Genomic DNA, 16487 nt, shown 5'->3' with positions numbered 1-16487 from the left:
ATCGGAAGACCCCATCTCAATGCTTCTGTTCCCTGAAGTCATCTTGCTACTCTTAGTAGCCTCACAAATGCCAGGTCCCTGTCCCCATGTCCCACGTCATTCTCAAGACGGTGGGTCTGACTGCACCAAATCCCTGGCGGTGCTGCAGACCATGTGAGCGTGAGCAGGTACTGGGGGGCAGATGGCGGCTGCCCTGCCCAGGGCGGTGTGGACAGGGCAGAGCTGTGAAAGGATGCTCCTCGGTGAGATGCCTCTGGGTATTTGTGAGGTAGAACTCGTGGTTTAAAAATATTGAAATTGGCCTTGTGGCCGACGTGGCCACTTTAAGAAATGAAGCGGTAGGTTCCATCCTGTGCGTGGTGGAGTTGAGGATCTGGAAATTCCATGAACTGTCACTTTATCTAGTTAACTGTGACCCTGTCACTTATAAGCTTTAGTCTGTCGTTGAAATTGAAAACAGATTTTTTTTTTCCTTTCCCTAATGACTAATGATGAGAAGTATCTTTACATGTGCTTATTGGCCATTTGTGTATCTTTGGGGAAATATCTATTCAAGTCCTTGGTCTGCGTTTTTTTATTGTTGAATTAGAGGCAGATTTTTTTTTTGATCGTGAGTTTACTTCGGTTTCCTTTCATTAATTATGACCTAGAGACAGAGAATGAACAGCAAGAAGCTAACTAAGTTCTGGTGGATTCTGGCCTCTGCCTGGGAAAGAAGAATCACGTCTCTGTTTGCTTCTACGCCTATGCGCCCGTGTAGTCTGAACGCCTCATACTTAGTGTGCTCGAAACATAAACGTTATATCCATTGTGTGGAACTTTCACGACTTCTGTTTCTTGCACTTAAAAAGCTGACTTTGTATGTTTTGTTTTGAAAGACCTGTAGGGGACCAGACGGAGAACTCCATGCCAACCTGCTGTGCCCTGTGGATGTGGCAGATGTGCCCGAGGGCACCCTGCCTGACAAGCAGAGCACCGAGCAAGCCATACGGTTGTTGGGAAAGATGAAAACATCTGCCAGTCCTTTCTTCCTGGCTGTGGGCTATCATAAGCCGCACATCCCCTTCAGATACCCCAAGGTGAAGAGCTGGCTGACAGCTGATCCAGCACAGCTGTGACAGCTGTGTCATAGTGAAGGTGGCCACGTCCTGCCGCCCCTTGTCACCAGGGGCGCCTGATGGCACGAGTATACTCAGTGGTATGAAGATGGGTTTCAGAGGTCAAGGCTAAGAAGTAGACTTAGGACGCGTAAGAATCTTGTTAGAAACGCTTGGCTTCCACTTCCTCCACTGGAGGGTTTTTCCCTAGAAGTCAGTGAGTAATGTTGGGTTTGGCTAGTGAGTCATCACGGAAAAGGGATGCAGAGCTGGCCACCGAAGCCTGCAGTAAGTGGCGGTCCTTGGTACAGAATTCCAGGAGATGTGAAGCCCTCTTCAGTAACTGCCTTTCCCCCTGAGCCCTGAAACACAGGGCACCATGTGACTTGTCGGAGGCTCGGATCCTGCACTTGCGTGTGTATCATTTAGAGCATGTAGTCTCTTCTTTTTCAGAATATTTTTCAGTTTTTTCCTATCATGTTTTCCCCGGGCCTGAGCAGCCCACCCTTTTGACTTTGCAAAGCATGCCTGTCACTTGCGATGGGCGTGGAGACCAGAGACGTGCTCTTTGATGCTGTGAGTGTCGCGCTTTGATTGGCCCAGGGGATCTCACCTTCCTAGCAGGAGCTGTCAGCCCCGCTTGATGGAGTGAGACCAACTTCTGTCTCTCGTGCAAAAGGAGTTAACCTGCCAGGCCTGACTGTGATCCGTTGAAAGGCCTGCTCCTGAGGTTGGCCCTTGGCCTGGCCTCTGGGAACCTGGATCTCGGGAGTGTTCCCACCATTCCCAGAACTGCCAAGTGGCTCCCTAGGCCTGAACTGTTCATGGAAACCCCTCCTTTCCTGCTTCGAGTCTGGGATTTTGATCTGTGCAGGCAGAGGGTGCCTGCATGACCAGCCCCAGTAAAAATCCTGGGTGCTGAGGCTATCACGAGCCTCTGCTTCCCTGGCAGCAGCGTTGTACACATGCTGTCACACAGCTTGTTGCTGGTGGAATCGCGCGCATCCTGTGCGATTTCACCGGGGGAGACTCTGGCAGCCTGTGCCTGGTTTCCCCCAGATACCCTCTGTGACAATCCCCTTTGCTGACTGTGGCTGGTATCCTTTCGCTGCAGTAATTGCAGCCGTGAGTAGGGCTGTGTGCGAACTCCTATGTGCTCTCCCAGTGAATTTCTGAGCGTGAGGCTGATTTGGGGAACTGACCACACCTCTGCACACCTTTTCTAGTTGGAGGGGAGGTGGCATCGGGAAGAGGAGGGCATCGGTCTCTATGAGGGAAGAGAGCTGTCGCTGCTCGGTTTGTAGGAAACCAGCCAACTCATTTCATTACCACTGGCATCTCGTGAGAGTGACTTTCAAGTGGGGGAGATACTTGTGTAAACGCATCACAGGCTTAGAGAAGAGGCAGCGTAAACAGCAGTAGAGGCCCAGCCTTGTGCCTTTGCCAGAAGAGTGACGGCCTGCTGGCTTTGTGTGCTTTTCCCCCAAGGAGTTTCAGAAGCTGTATCCCTTGGAGAACATCACCCTAGCTCCCGATTCCCAGGTCCCTGCCGGCCTCCCTCCTGTGGCCTACAACCCCTGGATGGATATCAGGCAGCGGGAGGATGTCCAAGCCTTAAACCTCAGCGTGCCCTACGGCCCGATTCCCGCCGACTTTCAGGTATCAAGGGCGGATTTGGGGGAAGTATTGGGCACTTATGGCATGATGTCACGAGTGATGGTGCTTTTCTCGGTGGACATGCTCCGTCCCTTGTGTCTTGCTGAGAACTTTCTCTGTGTGAGGCGGCCTGTGGAGCACCGGGATTGGGGCGAACGTGCTGGGTGGATAGAGAGTCTCCCCTTCAGCGTCTCCGCTTCCAAAGAAGGGGGCGTCTGGAGATCTGGGGACTTGTGGGCTGTGGGCCCGGCATGGGGAGAAGCCCTGGGTGACCCTCACTAACTGATAGGAGATGCTATTGAATCCAGGTGACAGTCTGTCAGGTGTAGCGTGGTTGGCGACTCCCGTGTCACCCAGAACTCTCAGTTTGCTGGTCCTGGCGGGTCCCCTGTGGGAAAGCTGACACGGGCATCCATTACTCTCAGGAGGTGGCTTGGTGAGCGGGGCCTTGGCACAGAGGGAGCTGGGGCACCAACACGGCCAGCGCCGTCCAGCTGCAGTGTCTGGGGTCCGTTTGCTGCGACGTGGAGGTGACTCGTCAACCCCACTCTCCCTGGCATGCAGAGAGCACCCTGAGCAACACTCGTTCTTGAATATTCCACATGCAGCCCTGCCTTTCTGTTAGCACGTGAACACTCCAGCAGCCCGTCTACAGAGGAAAGAAGAGGACAGCGTTTTCACAGTGCTTCTTGGGCCGCCTGCGTCAGAACCCCCGCGAGGGCTCGTTAGAAGCACGGCATCCTGGTCCCACTCAGAGTCAGGGAGTTGGAGGCTGGGAGTGGGGCCCGAGAACCTGCATTTCCAAAAACACACACCTGGTGATTCTAATACAGGCAGAAGTTTGAGAACCGCTGCCGTAGGCTACGTGTCGAGACAAAACAAAACCAGACAGACTGCCCAGCTGTCTCTTGCTCTCCGGCCCCTGTGTTCGGCCGGCAAGGGTTTGAGCGAGGAGGGCTGCACAACCCTGCATCTCGGGTGGCAGTGGTGAGAGTTTGAGAAGCAGCGGGCCCGTCGGTCTGTTGGGTTCCTACTTCCCCCCGCAGGGGTTCTGAGAGCGGGGTTTGCTGGAGTTGCAGCCCTGAGGCTGCGCCTGGACATCGCGTTAGTGACAGTCACTCCCGATGACCCTTTAAATTTTGGACTCCACACCGGGAAGGGTGCTCAGCGTTTTGTGTGTGCACTTTGGTCCCCGTTGGACCCTAGCCCTCTTTCTGGAATATTCCACATGCAGCCCTGCCTTTCTGTTAGCACGTGAACACTCCAGCAGCCCGTCTACAGAGGAAAGAAGAGGACAGCGTTTTCACAGTGCTTCTTGGGCCGCCTGCGTCAGAACCCCCGCGAGGGCTCGTTAGAAGCACGGCATCCTGGTCCCACTCAGAGTCAGGGAGTTGGAGGCTGGGAGTGGGGCCCGAGAACCTGCATTTCCAAAAACACACACCTGGTGATTCTAATACAGGCAGAAGTTTGAGAACCGCTGCCGTAGGCTACGTGTCGAGACAAAACAAAACCAGACAGACTGCCCAGCTGTCTCTTGCTCTCCGGCCCCTGTGTTCGGCCGGCAAGGGTTTGAGCGAGGAGGGCTGCACAACCCTGCATCTCGGGTGGCAGTGGTGAGAGTTTGAGAAGCAGCGGGCCCGTCGGTCTGTTGGGTTCCTACTTCCCCCCGCAGGGGTTCTGAGAGCGGGGTTTGCTGGAGTTGCAGCCCTGAGGCTGCGCCTGGACATCGCGTTAGTGACAGTCACTCCCGATGACCCTTTAAATTTTGGACTCCACACCGGGAAGGGTGCTCAGCGTTTTGTGTGTGCACTTTGGTCCCCGTTGGACCCTAGCGGGGGGCCTGCTGTCTCTGTTGTCCAGGTAAGGACACTAGAGACTTGCCCAGATCACGCAGTTACTGCGGAGGAGCGCCCCCTGGGAGGTGTGATGCCAGAGCCGCCGCGTTTGTTTCGCTGGCTCTGACCAGTCTAGGTTCGAATTCCAGTTACCCCACACCAGCCGCATGGCTGCCGATGAGTCATCCTATCTCCTTGAGCCTCGGTGTCCTTATCTGCAAAGTCGACACAAGATGGGGGAAGGTTTTCCGTGATGACAGCTGCTCTGGAGGTTTTCAGCGGGGACCACAGTGAATGTGGGGGGGGGGTGTCTAGGGCAGTGTCGGCTGCACGGCGAGGGTGCCTTCCCGATTGTCTCAGCCCCTCCTCTCACCACGCCCACTGGTGGTGTAGCTGCCCAGTTGGACACACAGGTTCACAGTGTGACCCAGAGGACCTCCCTGGTGTGCTCGTGTGCTGATCCCCGCCCCACGTTCACCTTGCACTTGACCCTGCTCATCATCTGCCTGTAGCTCTGGGTCTTGAGCCTCTGGGTTCTGCGCCCCCTTCAGCCGTCAGCCCTCTAACTCAGTGCCGCGTGCGTGAGCCTGGGGCCACGCGGGGATCGCTGGTGTGTGGCCCCCTCTCACCCGTGTCCAGCTCCCCTCTGGGCTTTGCTCCCTCCCTGGATAGCTGAGGCCCCGTGGCCGGTCACTTACTCTTCCCGCCAGCTCCTGAGCACGTGCGTCCCTCTGTCCTCGTCCTGACTGCAATACCCTGACCACAGGACAGTCCGGCCACCCTGTCTGCTCTCAAGCCCGCGTCCTGAGGCAGGGACATGCTCGCATGCTCAGTCCTCTGCTCGGCTCCCTCTTGCCCTCTGCAGCTGCTCTGAACCCTCACCACGTCCCTCTGCCCCCGCGCCCGCCCCCCCCGCCCTTCTGCCTCGTCTCTCAGCAGATGACTGTACTTCCTGTTTCAGAGGCAGAGGCTGGTTACCAGTCTGAGGAAGGGGAAGGCACAGGCTGAACATGGGTACACATCCTGCTTGTGCCCCTTGCCAGCTGTGTGTCTCTAGGCAAGTTAATCAACCTCTCGGAGCCTCAGAGTCCTCCTGTGTAAGATGGAAGTGGTAATGCTCACCTTCTGGGGTGGTTCAGAGGATCAGATGGCACCCAGCAGGTACTTGGTAAACGGGAGCTGTAAATAACCTCCCTCACTTGTAGCCAGAGTTGTGCGTGCCTGTGTGCTGAGCTTGCGGCCTTCTCCCTGGTCTCAGGAGAAGAGCAGCAGGGACTCGGCCCCTCCGACCCCGTTCCCCCTCCTTGCCAGCTCCTCCCAACTTCCGTACAGCCTTTACATCCACTGCCATCCATCGCATCTTCAGAAGTACCGCCTCCCTGGGCCCTGCCTGTTTCTTCCCCTTCCTTCCCCTTCGCCTGCCCTCCACGGGAGAATGAGTGCGACGTGCTCTGTTCTGCTGCGTCTGTGGCCTCACTGCCCTTTCATTCTTCGTCCACCTCTGTGCGGCCTCCTGCCTCCCCATCCCGCTAAGCGTTCTCTCATCTGGGTCAGCCCTGATCTCACTGGCAAATAAAATCCAGCCTCGTGGGTCCTGACCTTCCCTGAATCCCTGCTGCCCTCTCACTGTTGAGAGAGCTACGCCTTTTGGAAATGTCTGCTTCCTGGGCTTCCTTGCCAAGCCTCCTGGGCCCCCTCCACTGCAGGCCCCAGGGCAGGCCCCTCGTTCTGTGTCTGCCGCTTAGGAGGTGCTGCCCTCTGGGCTCAAGCCCAGGGCCACCCCCGGTGTTGTTTATGCTTTTCGCCCCCAGCCCTGCCCGCCGAGCCTGCTGTGGATGAGCCCCGGAACAGCCTCTCCAGCCCCACGGTCCTGATTCCAGACGTGTCTGTCTGTCTGTCCACTGGTTGCTAGAGGCCCCATGTGGCTGCGCCGCCGTTCCTGCTCTTCCTTTTCTCCTCTTCCTGTGCCCCCGCCCCCTCCGCGCCATTGAATCGTGCTGCCAGCCTGGTGAGAAACCTGGCGTTCCCTTTGGGGTCCTCAGCTCCTTTCCCTCCCCCGCTCCTACCCCGTCTCCCTAAATTCCTCTTCGGCACCACTTTGTGGACCACCGCAGTGGTCTGGTCTTGGTTTGTCGCTTCAACGAGCAACCGTGGAGGTTGCCCCGTGCGCGCAGCGCTGATCTATTGCTGGTTCCCCTCGAGCCCCTGGCGTCTGCTCCGGGCTCTCGGTGGGGGACCCTCATTCGCCTGCAGCCCAGATTGTGTCACTTCCTCTCCTCGGGTGACCTCGGAGCCTTCGTTGGCCTCCAACCCGAGACCTCCACTCCGTGGATGGACCCTCTGGGTCCGTATCATCTAGCCGTGACCTTCCTTTCCAGCGTCCTGTCCTGCTCCCCGGCGCTCCCATGTGACTCTCCAGCCACACTGGTCAGCTTGCTGGCCCAAAACGTGCCCTGGCCTGCGGTGACTCCACACTGTTCCACGCTCTGCAGCCCCTGCTTAGGGCATCCGACCCCCGCTTGTCTGACTGCCAGCTCCTTTCCTCAAATGCTAACTCCTCTGTGAAGCCTCCCCCGATTTCCCCAGGCCGACTCGAGGGCTCATCCTCCAGGGTCGTCCCTGGGCCCCACCAGTAACGCACCTTTTCTTGTCTCCATGCCTGTCCTCACTGGACGGGTGGCTCAGTGAGGTTGGCGACCACATCTGCTGCTTCTCCTGTCTCCAGGGGCCCGCATAGGAAGGAAGGCGTGCCCTTGACTAGTACACAGCCATCCTGACAGGTGTCTGGTCCCCAGGAGGACCGAAGTTCCCCAAGTTACAGACTGGAGATTTTTATCTGCCAGAAGGGGGAAGTAGCCAGGGCTCAGCGTAATCCTTCTAGAAGGTGAGATGGTTATCCATGGTCTTCACCACCTGGGGAGAGGGGGCGAGTCTCATGACTGTTCTCACCGCGGGTCCAGCTGATAGGACGAGCTGGGACACACGGAAGCTGGGGCTGGTCTGATCGCTCGGCAGCTCCCTCGCTTCTCCCCTGTGGCAGGGGTAGGGGACTCATCTTTTTCTTTAAGATCTGTGAACAAGGCGGGGGAAGAGCCAGCCCAGCAGAGGCTACGGCTCTTTCACGGAGCCTGTCTGCTCCGAAAGCCGCTCTGGGGTGGGGGGGTCCGTGGCGGGTGGGCTGCTGTCCCTCCTCTGCCACCGTTGTCCTGCCTGTGGGCAGTTTGTTGGGACAGAGGCGCGCGTGCCAGCCACAGGCTGTGAGGGAAGCGGCTGCCATCCGCTGGGTTACGAAGAGCTCAGGGGAGAGGCCCACTCACGGCCGTTGTTAGAGTTGAGTTGCGTCCCTCAGAAAGATCCGTGGAGGTCCTGACCCCCAGGGCCTCAGAATGTGGCCTTGTTTGGAAATAGGGTCATTGCAGGTATGACTGGTCAGGATGAGGTCATGCTGCCGTGGGCTGGCCCCTGACCCAGTATGGCTGGGGTCCTTGTGAGAAGACGTGCCAAGGATTGTGGCCACCACCAGAAGCTAGAACGTTCCTCCCCTGGAGCCTTCAGAGAGGCTCTGCCGACACCTTGAGTTCAGACTGCTGGCTTCCAGAACTGGGAGGCGGTCTGTTTCTGTTGTTTGAAGCCACCAAGTCTATCATACTTTGTTAGAGCGGCCCAGGAAATGAATACAGCTATATGGTATCTTTGGTGTGACCCTCAGCAGACTTTGGAAGGCTGAGGGGTCGGTTTCTGTGTACATGGTTGTCTCCTGGGACCCGCAAGAGTATGTGAAGGAGACAGAAAGGAATAGTAAGTGGCACATCCATGTGCTGTGATCTGTGCCCTAAAGTGAAAACTGATTTGCTTAGCAAAGAATCCTCCTCGTGGACGTGCGGGTTTCGCTGTGGCTGTATGGGGTGGGGGGTGGGGGTGAGATGGCAGGGAAAGGAGTGTTCTGTTTTGGCTAAGAAGGTCATCAAGGGCACCCGTGGGCTGGGGCTCGGGAGGGGTGCTCAGGTGAGCACTGAGGCTGGGTATGCCATGCATTTTAGCTTACAGTCACTCTCACTATTATTATTATTATTTAAATTGCAGCGGAAAATCCGCCAGAGCTACTTTGCCTGTGTTTCATATTTGGATACGCAGGTTGGCCACCTTTTGAGTGCTCTGGACGATCTTCAGCTGGCGAGCAGCACGATTGTGGCGCTCACCTCGGATCACGGTAAGCGTTTTGAAATGCCCAGGTGAGTTGCTCAAAGCATCTGACCTTTTCTGTGGAAACTTTCCTAGACTGCCTGAAATAGGTGTGTATTCTCTTTTGTGAACCAGCAGTGCCCTGAGTCTGGAGTCTTGGGTGCTTTTATGGCCACCTTGTTAGTCCTGGGACTTCTCTCCACGGAGGCGGGCCCTCTTTTGGGTCAAAGAGGCATCTTGGGGGCTTGGGTGGTGGAGCTGGGTGGGTGGGGGGACCTTGTAGTAACTGTTGTTTCTTGGTGAGCTCAGCGGGAGCCGTCCATTTGTGTGAGGAGCCCCTTTGACCCATTTCTAACCTAGAGGGTTGGAGGAGTTTTAGTTTCTCTTACGAAGATCCAGAACAATCCTGGCAGAGCCCAACAAGGCCCTCAGACCCGACTTACCTCTTCCACCCCCAGCCCCGCTGTCCTCTCTGCCAGGAGCCTGGGGTTCACAACTCTGTGTCTCTTCTAAGGCAGTTTCTCACTTTTTCCAAAAGTGGAAACATCTTTTTAAAAAAATTCTTTTTAATTTTGGCCAGGGTGTGTTTGAGGCCAGTGAGCCCCGGTTATCCTCCCTCACCCCCAAATTGTTTTGAAGCCAGTCTCAGGTGGTTCAGTTTTCTGAACAGTATTTCTAATAAATTTAGCTCTTTCTTTTTTTTTTTTTGCGGTACGCGGGCCTCTCACTGTCGTGGCCTCTCCCGTTGTGGAGCACAGGCTCCGGACGCGCAGGCTCAGCGGCCATGGCTCACGGGCCCAGCCGCTCCGCGGCACGAACCCGTGTTCCCTGCATCGGCAGGCGGACTCTCAACCACTGCGCCACCAGGGAAGCCCAAATTTGGCTCTTTTGAAGTTTAACCACACTGCCGTCATCCTACCTAGAAGCAGGAAAAGAGTTCTCTAATATCGTCGAATATGAAGTGGGACAGTGTTAGAGCGTAGCATGTGCTCACTGTAACAAGAAAGAAGTATACAGAGCACATCACGTAGGGCCAGAGCACCCTGCCGTTTATCCCACCTGCCCAGAGCTAACTGGTGCTGACAGATCGGGGGTCCATCCACCTGCCTTCAGTCGTGCATATACATGGGGCTATATGTCATGAGTGTATGTGCGTAACGTATCGTCGTGGAGCGTGGCAGGATTGATGGTGCTTGTGTTCTGTTTTGTTCCCTGGCTTGTTTTTTCCACTTAATGTCATAGACAGTTCTCCGTGTCATTTCTCACAGGCCTACCTTGCACCTTGTAAAGACCCGTATTGTTAAGTGTGGAGGTGTAATTTTTCACCGTTTGCCTAATGGTCTGCCATCCCCTTCCGGGCCTTCTTCTCAGCGCCCAGTTTTCTCCACCAGTGCTTCCACAGTCCACTGTACCCCCGTGAAGGCAGGGTCACTCGGAGCTCGCTTTGGCTCAGAGGCAGCTGTAGCTGATTATAAATGGCCCTTCTCAAAAGGCCCTCCTGGGACTGCCTACATCCGAACCACAGAAGCCTTCTTGAACCCATGCACAGCAGCTTTTAGTAGTTTGTGTTACTTTTTAATACGAAATACTCAACATACAGTCTCTTTTATATTTTTCATATCAAAAAGGGCACTCACATGAAGTGATTGGAAAGTTCCATCTTGGGGTATTCAAACTATCTTTTGCTTTAAATGAGGGTTGGGGGTGGTTTTTAATCAAGATTAAGGGTCTGGAATCAGAAGTTATATTTTCTTGGTCTGTGGTATGTCTTAAAAATTGAAAAAGATACTATTTTTAAAAGTTGAGCGATTGTGCCACAGTTTCACAGCTCCTGTTTTGGTGGTACACGCCCTCTAGACGATCAGGTTTTGCTTCCTCTGGCTTTAACAACAGGGAATGAAATGGTGTCTAACTGAAATGAGCAAGCCACGAGGTGATTATTCTTTTTCTGTCATTCTGTGTGCTTTTTATGAACCAGGGTGGGCTCTAGGCGAACACGGAGAATGGGCCAAATACAGCAATTTTGACGTCACTACTCGTGTGCCCCTGGTGTTCTATGTTCCGGGAAGGACGGCTCCACTTCCGGCAGCAGGCGACAAGCTTTTCCCATACCTCGACCCTTTTGATTCCATCTCAGAATCAGTGGAGCCAGGTATGAAAATTCAGGAGTAATGCTGCCTGACCTGGCCTTCCTGCGCGGGGCGTTTATTTTTGGCTGTGTTGGCAGGCCCAGAGCTAATGAGTATGGCCCCTGTCCACAGGGGCTTGGAGAGGGGGAGGGACAGAGGAGCAGCTGGCTCCACCCCCAGGATGGGGAGGGCCGTCGTAGAGGTGACGGCAGTGTGCTCTGAGATCAGAGGAGGGGTTAGCAGACTCCACTGGGGCAGGGGCTGCCTGCTTACCGGTGAGCAGAACTCCATTACCTGCTCACTTCTGGCCGGGACTCAGCTCAGCAGCATCTCCATCTGCTGAAGCCCTGGCTCTGTCAAATCAGTGCTTCTGCTTTTGCTGTCCCCAGGAGCGAAGGGCAAGTTTACTTTGACCTCCGTGTCCCAGTCCTCCCAAGCTGGTCCTCTCCAGGTAGTGTCAGGCCCCTGGCTATCCTGGTCTTTGTCTTCCAAAAAGCTCCAGTTTGAGAAAGCACTTCTGGAAACATCACGTGGACAAGATGGCCGTCCCTGCCATGGGGGTCGACCTGTGTGGGTTCTCTGTGAGTTGTCTCCTGACTCGATCTGCTCAGCACAGAGCTGAGTCGTGTACTTCAGGTGGCATTTACTGTTTTGGGAGCGCTTTTGCTGTGAACTCTACTAAACCAGGTTGCTCCCTTTCGGAACTTCTGCATTTAATCCATCTTGTTAACGTCTAAATCCTGCACTTTCTATTGATTCTTGTTTAAATTTTTCCTGGTTCTGGCCCATCATTCTGGCCTTTCTGGATCTTCCCGAGTTTGTTTTCTACGGCCCAATTTTATTTTCCACACATTTAATTTCTGTGTGCTGCATGCACTGTCTTCTTCCATGTCATTGATAAAAATGTTGAACAGTTTCAGGGCATGATTATAGCCCTTTATTTGCTGGGAGAAATCTTCTGACAGGTTGAGAATCCTTTTTCGAAACTTCAGTTGGGAGGTGTTCAGGTTGTAAATTGATGTAACTGCACTGTCATCCTGCTTTTTTCCAAATTTTATCTCTAGCCTGTATGTCTTCCCTGATCTTTGGACTTGGATTTCCAACAGCCTGTCCCAGTTGGCCAGTCTAACATGCCCAAAGCTGAACATTTGACCTTAAGCCTTTCTTTTGACACTCTTCCCCGTCTTAGGAAATGGCAGTGGTTGCCCAGGCCACAAAACCATGGGGCCATCGGCCCCTGTCTTTCTGTCGTAGTCTGTACGCGATTCGTGGTGTGTCAGCAGGCCTGTCACTCTCCATTCAGAATATGTCCACACCACTTCCCCCCACCGACCGTCACCACCATGGGCCACACACTCTGCCACCATCTCTTGCTAGACTCCCCTTGCGTGTGACCTTGATCCCTGGAGTTTTTCCTCAGTGATCCTGATGTTAACAGCCACAGTGAGCCTGATAAAACCCAAGTCAGGTGGTGTCACAGCCCTGCTCTGGGGCCTCCTACACTCCTGTGTCAAGTCTGAGTAAAAAGTCCTTACAGTGGCCGACAAGACCTGTCGTCCTCTGGGACCCCGCATCTCCCTGACCTCGTGTCTTTCAAGCGTCCGGGGCGGCTGTCTTGTACAACGACCCACAGCCTGGATTTGTCTGATTGCTTCCTCGGGACTAGATGCAGGGTGAACACTTCGGACGCGTGCACACATGTGAGGTTGTGGCTCCAGCCGTATCCCATCGGGGGCACTTCATGGCGGCCTGTGCCATTATTAGTGATGCCAAGCTTGGCGGCCTGGTTAAGGCAGTTGTGTCACCAGGTCTTACCCTTGTAAAGGTATCTTTCAAAAAAGCTTTCTTCACCTTTTTTCTTTTTCTTTTACTTACAAACCAAATGCATCAGAAATAAAATTGAGCCGTATAGAGCAAGCGCTTAATGATCCAGAAAGGCTAGAATGATGGTCCAAGGTCACAATAAATTTTAACAGGAGTCAATATAGTGTAGGATTTAGACTTTAAAGATAAGTCACCCATAATGAGATACCATTTCACACCCATTAGAACGGCTGTTATCAAAACAAACAGCAAACAACAGTACTGGCAAGGGTGTGGAGAAATTGGAGCCCTCAGACATTGCAGGCGGGAATGTAAAATGGTACAGTCGCTGTGGAAAAGAGCTTGGTGGTTCCTCAAAAGGTTAAACAGAATCTGGCCGTGTGGCTCGGCAGTCCCACTCCTAGGCATATAGCTCACAGAATCGAAAACAGGCATTCAAAGAGAAACGTGCAGAAGAATGTTCATGGCGTTAATTAATAGCCAAAAGGTGGGGAGCAACCCGAGTGTCTATTGAGAGATGAATGAATAAGCAAAACGTGGCGCGTCCATACAATGGGATATCATTCAGCCTTAAAGGGAAGGAAACTCTGACACGTGCTACGACGACATGGGTGGACTCTCTGAAGACATGATGCTAAGTGAAAGAAGCCAGGCACAAAAGGACACATACTCTAGATGTGTCCCCATACACATGCCTAGAGTAGTCAACACATAGAGACAGAAAGTAGCAGGGTGGGTGCCAGGAGCTGGGGGGTGGCGACGGGGAGTTGTGCAAGGTGAAGAGAGTTCTGTGATGGATGGTGGGGCTGTACTTAACACCACCGACCCGGACACTACAAAATGGTTAAGGTGGTAAACTTTATGTCGTGTGTATTTTACAATAATAAAAGGGCGATGGATCAAGTGCAGACTTCCAAAATGGAGTGATCCGCGGGCTGATGCTACTATGAGGCTCGGAATAGCCTGTCCTCAACAGACTTCTCCCCAGTGGTCTGGGCCTCCACCGATGACCCTTGCCTGAATCACTCAAACACTGGTGGGTCCTAAATTCAAATAGTGTTTAAAAGTGCCAGCAGGCTGAGGGCACCTTCATTCTGCCCTGCTATCGGGTGAGGTGCCGAGTCGGCTTTGTTCCTAAAACTCTCGGGCTAAGAATAAATGCTGTAAAAGAACAGAAGTCGGCGTGTAGGGCCTGGGCGTGTGCTCTGCTCGTGCTGCCTGGCTGCAGCAGGCTTCTGCGCTGTAACCCCCTCCGCCGGGCTGCTTCCTCTTTCAGGCCGGCAAGCCAGGGACCTCGTGGAACTGCTCTCTCTCTTCCCCACGCTCGCGGGACTTGCAGGGCTGCCCGTCCCTCCTCGCTGCCCCATCCCCTCGTTTCACGTGGAGCTGTGCCGAGAAGGCCGGAACCTCCTGAAGTATTTTCAGGTCCGTGACTCGGAAGAAGATTCGTACATCCGTGGTGATCCCCGTGAGTTGGTGGCCTATAGCCAGTACCCCCGGCCTGCAGACTCTCCTCAGTGGAATTCTGACAAGCCGAGTTTAAAAGATATAAAGGTCATGGGCTATTCCATACGCACAGTAGACTATAGGTATACTGTGTGGGTTGGCTTCAATCCCCGGGAATTTCTGGCTAACTTTTCAGACGTCCACGCAGGGGAACTGTATTTTGTAGCTTCTGACCCTTGGCAGGATCACAATATGTATAATGACTCGCAAGGTGGAGCCCTTCCCCGATCGTTGACGCCTTGAGTTTTGCCAACCGCAGAGGGCATATATAACGCTCTCCTGTCCAGGTGGTGAGAGAAGGAATTACACTGGTTATTTCCTGATTACCTGTAATATTGGAAGCAACCCCAGGGATAGGCAGTCAAAACAGGCGTCAACAATTCGGCCTAAGAATATGTAACAGCCGAAACTTTTGATTTGTCTTTATAATTGGTAATTGGACTGGGCTGAACCTCTTCTTTCCTTTTTTTTGGAACAGTCATAGCTTATTTGCTGAATGAATAAGTACAGAGTGAGCAAACTAAAATTGTCATAAGTTTAGCTATCAAGACCATAATAACTGAACATAACACTGTACTCAAGAAATACTTTAAGTATTTGTGAAATTTAGTGCATTTCAAAAAGTAACCACGTGTCAAATTAGGTGTGACACAAAGTTCCTAGTTCTTTTGTTTATAATTTAATAATATATCTTATTTAGCCCAATATATTCAAAATATTATATCAACATGTAATCTAGGTTTCTTTTTAAAATGTAAAATAATAATGCTAGATGCCCGTGCCTTAAAGTCTAGCTTCAGTTCTTCTAAGATCGCAAATTTTCAAATCCAAAAATAAAATATGCATGAAGTGATTAATATGGAATTTCTACATCAAATAATAAATAATGCTCACTAAGCTAGAGGCATGAGATGTATGAGAAATTCAGTTAAAATTTTTCAGAGACTTACTGGCCCAAAGAATAATTTGTTAGCAAGTAACATGACCTTTGAACCCAAAGGCATCTATTAAAAGGCATCTTTATTCACAGTGGAAAATAGTTACAGGCATAACTGTATCCATGAATTGAGTCATTCAAAACCATTAATGTTCTCCTTCTCTAGAGGTGGTTGGTTGCAAACATCCATTTATCCAGGAGACAGGAAATAGTCTACTTTTTAAGTGCTGATTAAAGACAACATTAATTTTATTAAATTCTGAATTATTTTGAGAACTGTGAAAACTTTTCATTAATATAATATTAGGTGATTTCTAATCCCCCAGAATGTGGTTCTATATTCCCTAAATATGAAAGTAACCAGAAAGGCAGGTGGTAGTAATAAGCTTAGCCTATGTCATCTTGAACATGATGGAGTATATTCACAGGTCATATTCACAACACGTTGAAGTTGACTAATTACCAGTAGTCACCAGAAGAGTCAAGCACTCTCTTAATAAACATCTAATGTAGTCCTGTATCAAAGTAACTTCTTTTAGTAATCCTTTGTTTACAAGTGCTGCTTTGGTATTTAAATATTTGTGAAACAAAGTATGGCAAATTAAGTTACTGCACTGTGTTAAATTGTAAACAAAAAGGCAAGCTATTATAAGATTACTTCAAATCAGTAAAATTTCAAATACAGATTTTTTTTTTTTTTTTTTTTTTACTAATTAGCCTACAGTGGAGGCATACATGGTAACACAACAATCTTCTAAGCGGTTAAGTGACAGTGTTCTGGCAACAATTTCTGCTTGAGAAGTGGAGGGCCCTATTCCTCTCTCCTGATCCCAAAGCTCGAGTCTCTTCTGGGAAGCCTCAGCTTTGTAGATGGTTTCCTTCAGCCTCTCATCCTATCTCCTTTATCACTCACATCAATTCCACTAAGAATCTTACAGTCCGGTCAAATTCCTCATGATGTATTTTCAGCGTATTTAGCTTCATCTCCTACTGCACGGTTACAACGAGAAGTTTTCACTCAGGCTTTTATTTTGCATTCATGGTTGACTATCATATGTACAGTTCGTCATTTTTTTCTCTCTTTGTTTCTTGAAGCACAGTTTTAGTATCAAAAATCTCCAATTTCGGGCTTCCCTGGTGGCGCAGTGGTTGAGAGTCCGCCTGCCGATGCAGGGGACACGGGTTCGTGCCCCGGTCCGGGAAGATCCCGCATGCCGCGGAGCGGCTGGGCCCGTGAGCCGTGGCCGCTGAGCCTGCGCGTCCGGAGCCTGTGCTCCGCAACGGGAGAGGCCACAGCGGTGAGAGGCCCGCGTACCACAAA

General features: G+C 52.2%; 1 protein-coding gene across 2 annotated transcripts in view; it reads left to right on the top strand.

The window, feature by feature from the left end:
- Window positions 1-14480, top strand: part of IDS (iduronate 2-sulfatase) — a 19583-nt gene extending 5103 nt beyond the window's left edge. Inside the window, exons 4-8 of one of the 2 annotated variants that reach the window (XM_007458919.1) lie at window positions 879-1079; window positions 2586-2756; window positions 8672-8798; window positions 10749-10922; window positions 14000-14480. In XM_007458919.1, the coding sequence (XP_007458981.1) occupies window positions 879-1079; window positions 2586-2756; window positions 8672-8798; window positions 10749-10922; window positions 14000-14472 (1146 nt within the window). In that variant the 3' untranslated portion in view covers window positions 14473-14480. The remainder of the gene's footprint in view (window positions 1-878; window positions 1080-2585; window positions 2757-8671; window positions 8799-10748; window positions 10923-13999) is intronic. The other variant, XM_007458918.1, reaches the window with a different exon arrangement.
- The last annotated feature ends 2007 nt before the right edge of the window (window positions 14481-16487 follow it).

This window comes from Lipotes vexillifer, unplaced genomic scaffold (genome assembly GCF_000442215.2).
Source record: "Lipotes vexillifer unplaced genomic scaffold, Lipotes_vexillifer_v1.1 scaffold1790, whole genome shotgun sequence".
Classification (NCBI taxonomy): domain Eukaryota; kingdom Metazoa; phylum Chordata; class Mammalia; order Artiodactyla; family Lipotidae; genus Lipotes; species Lipotes vexillifer.
This window is presented reverse-complemented; position numbering and strand designations above follow the sequence as displayed.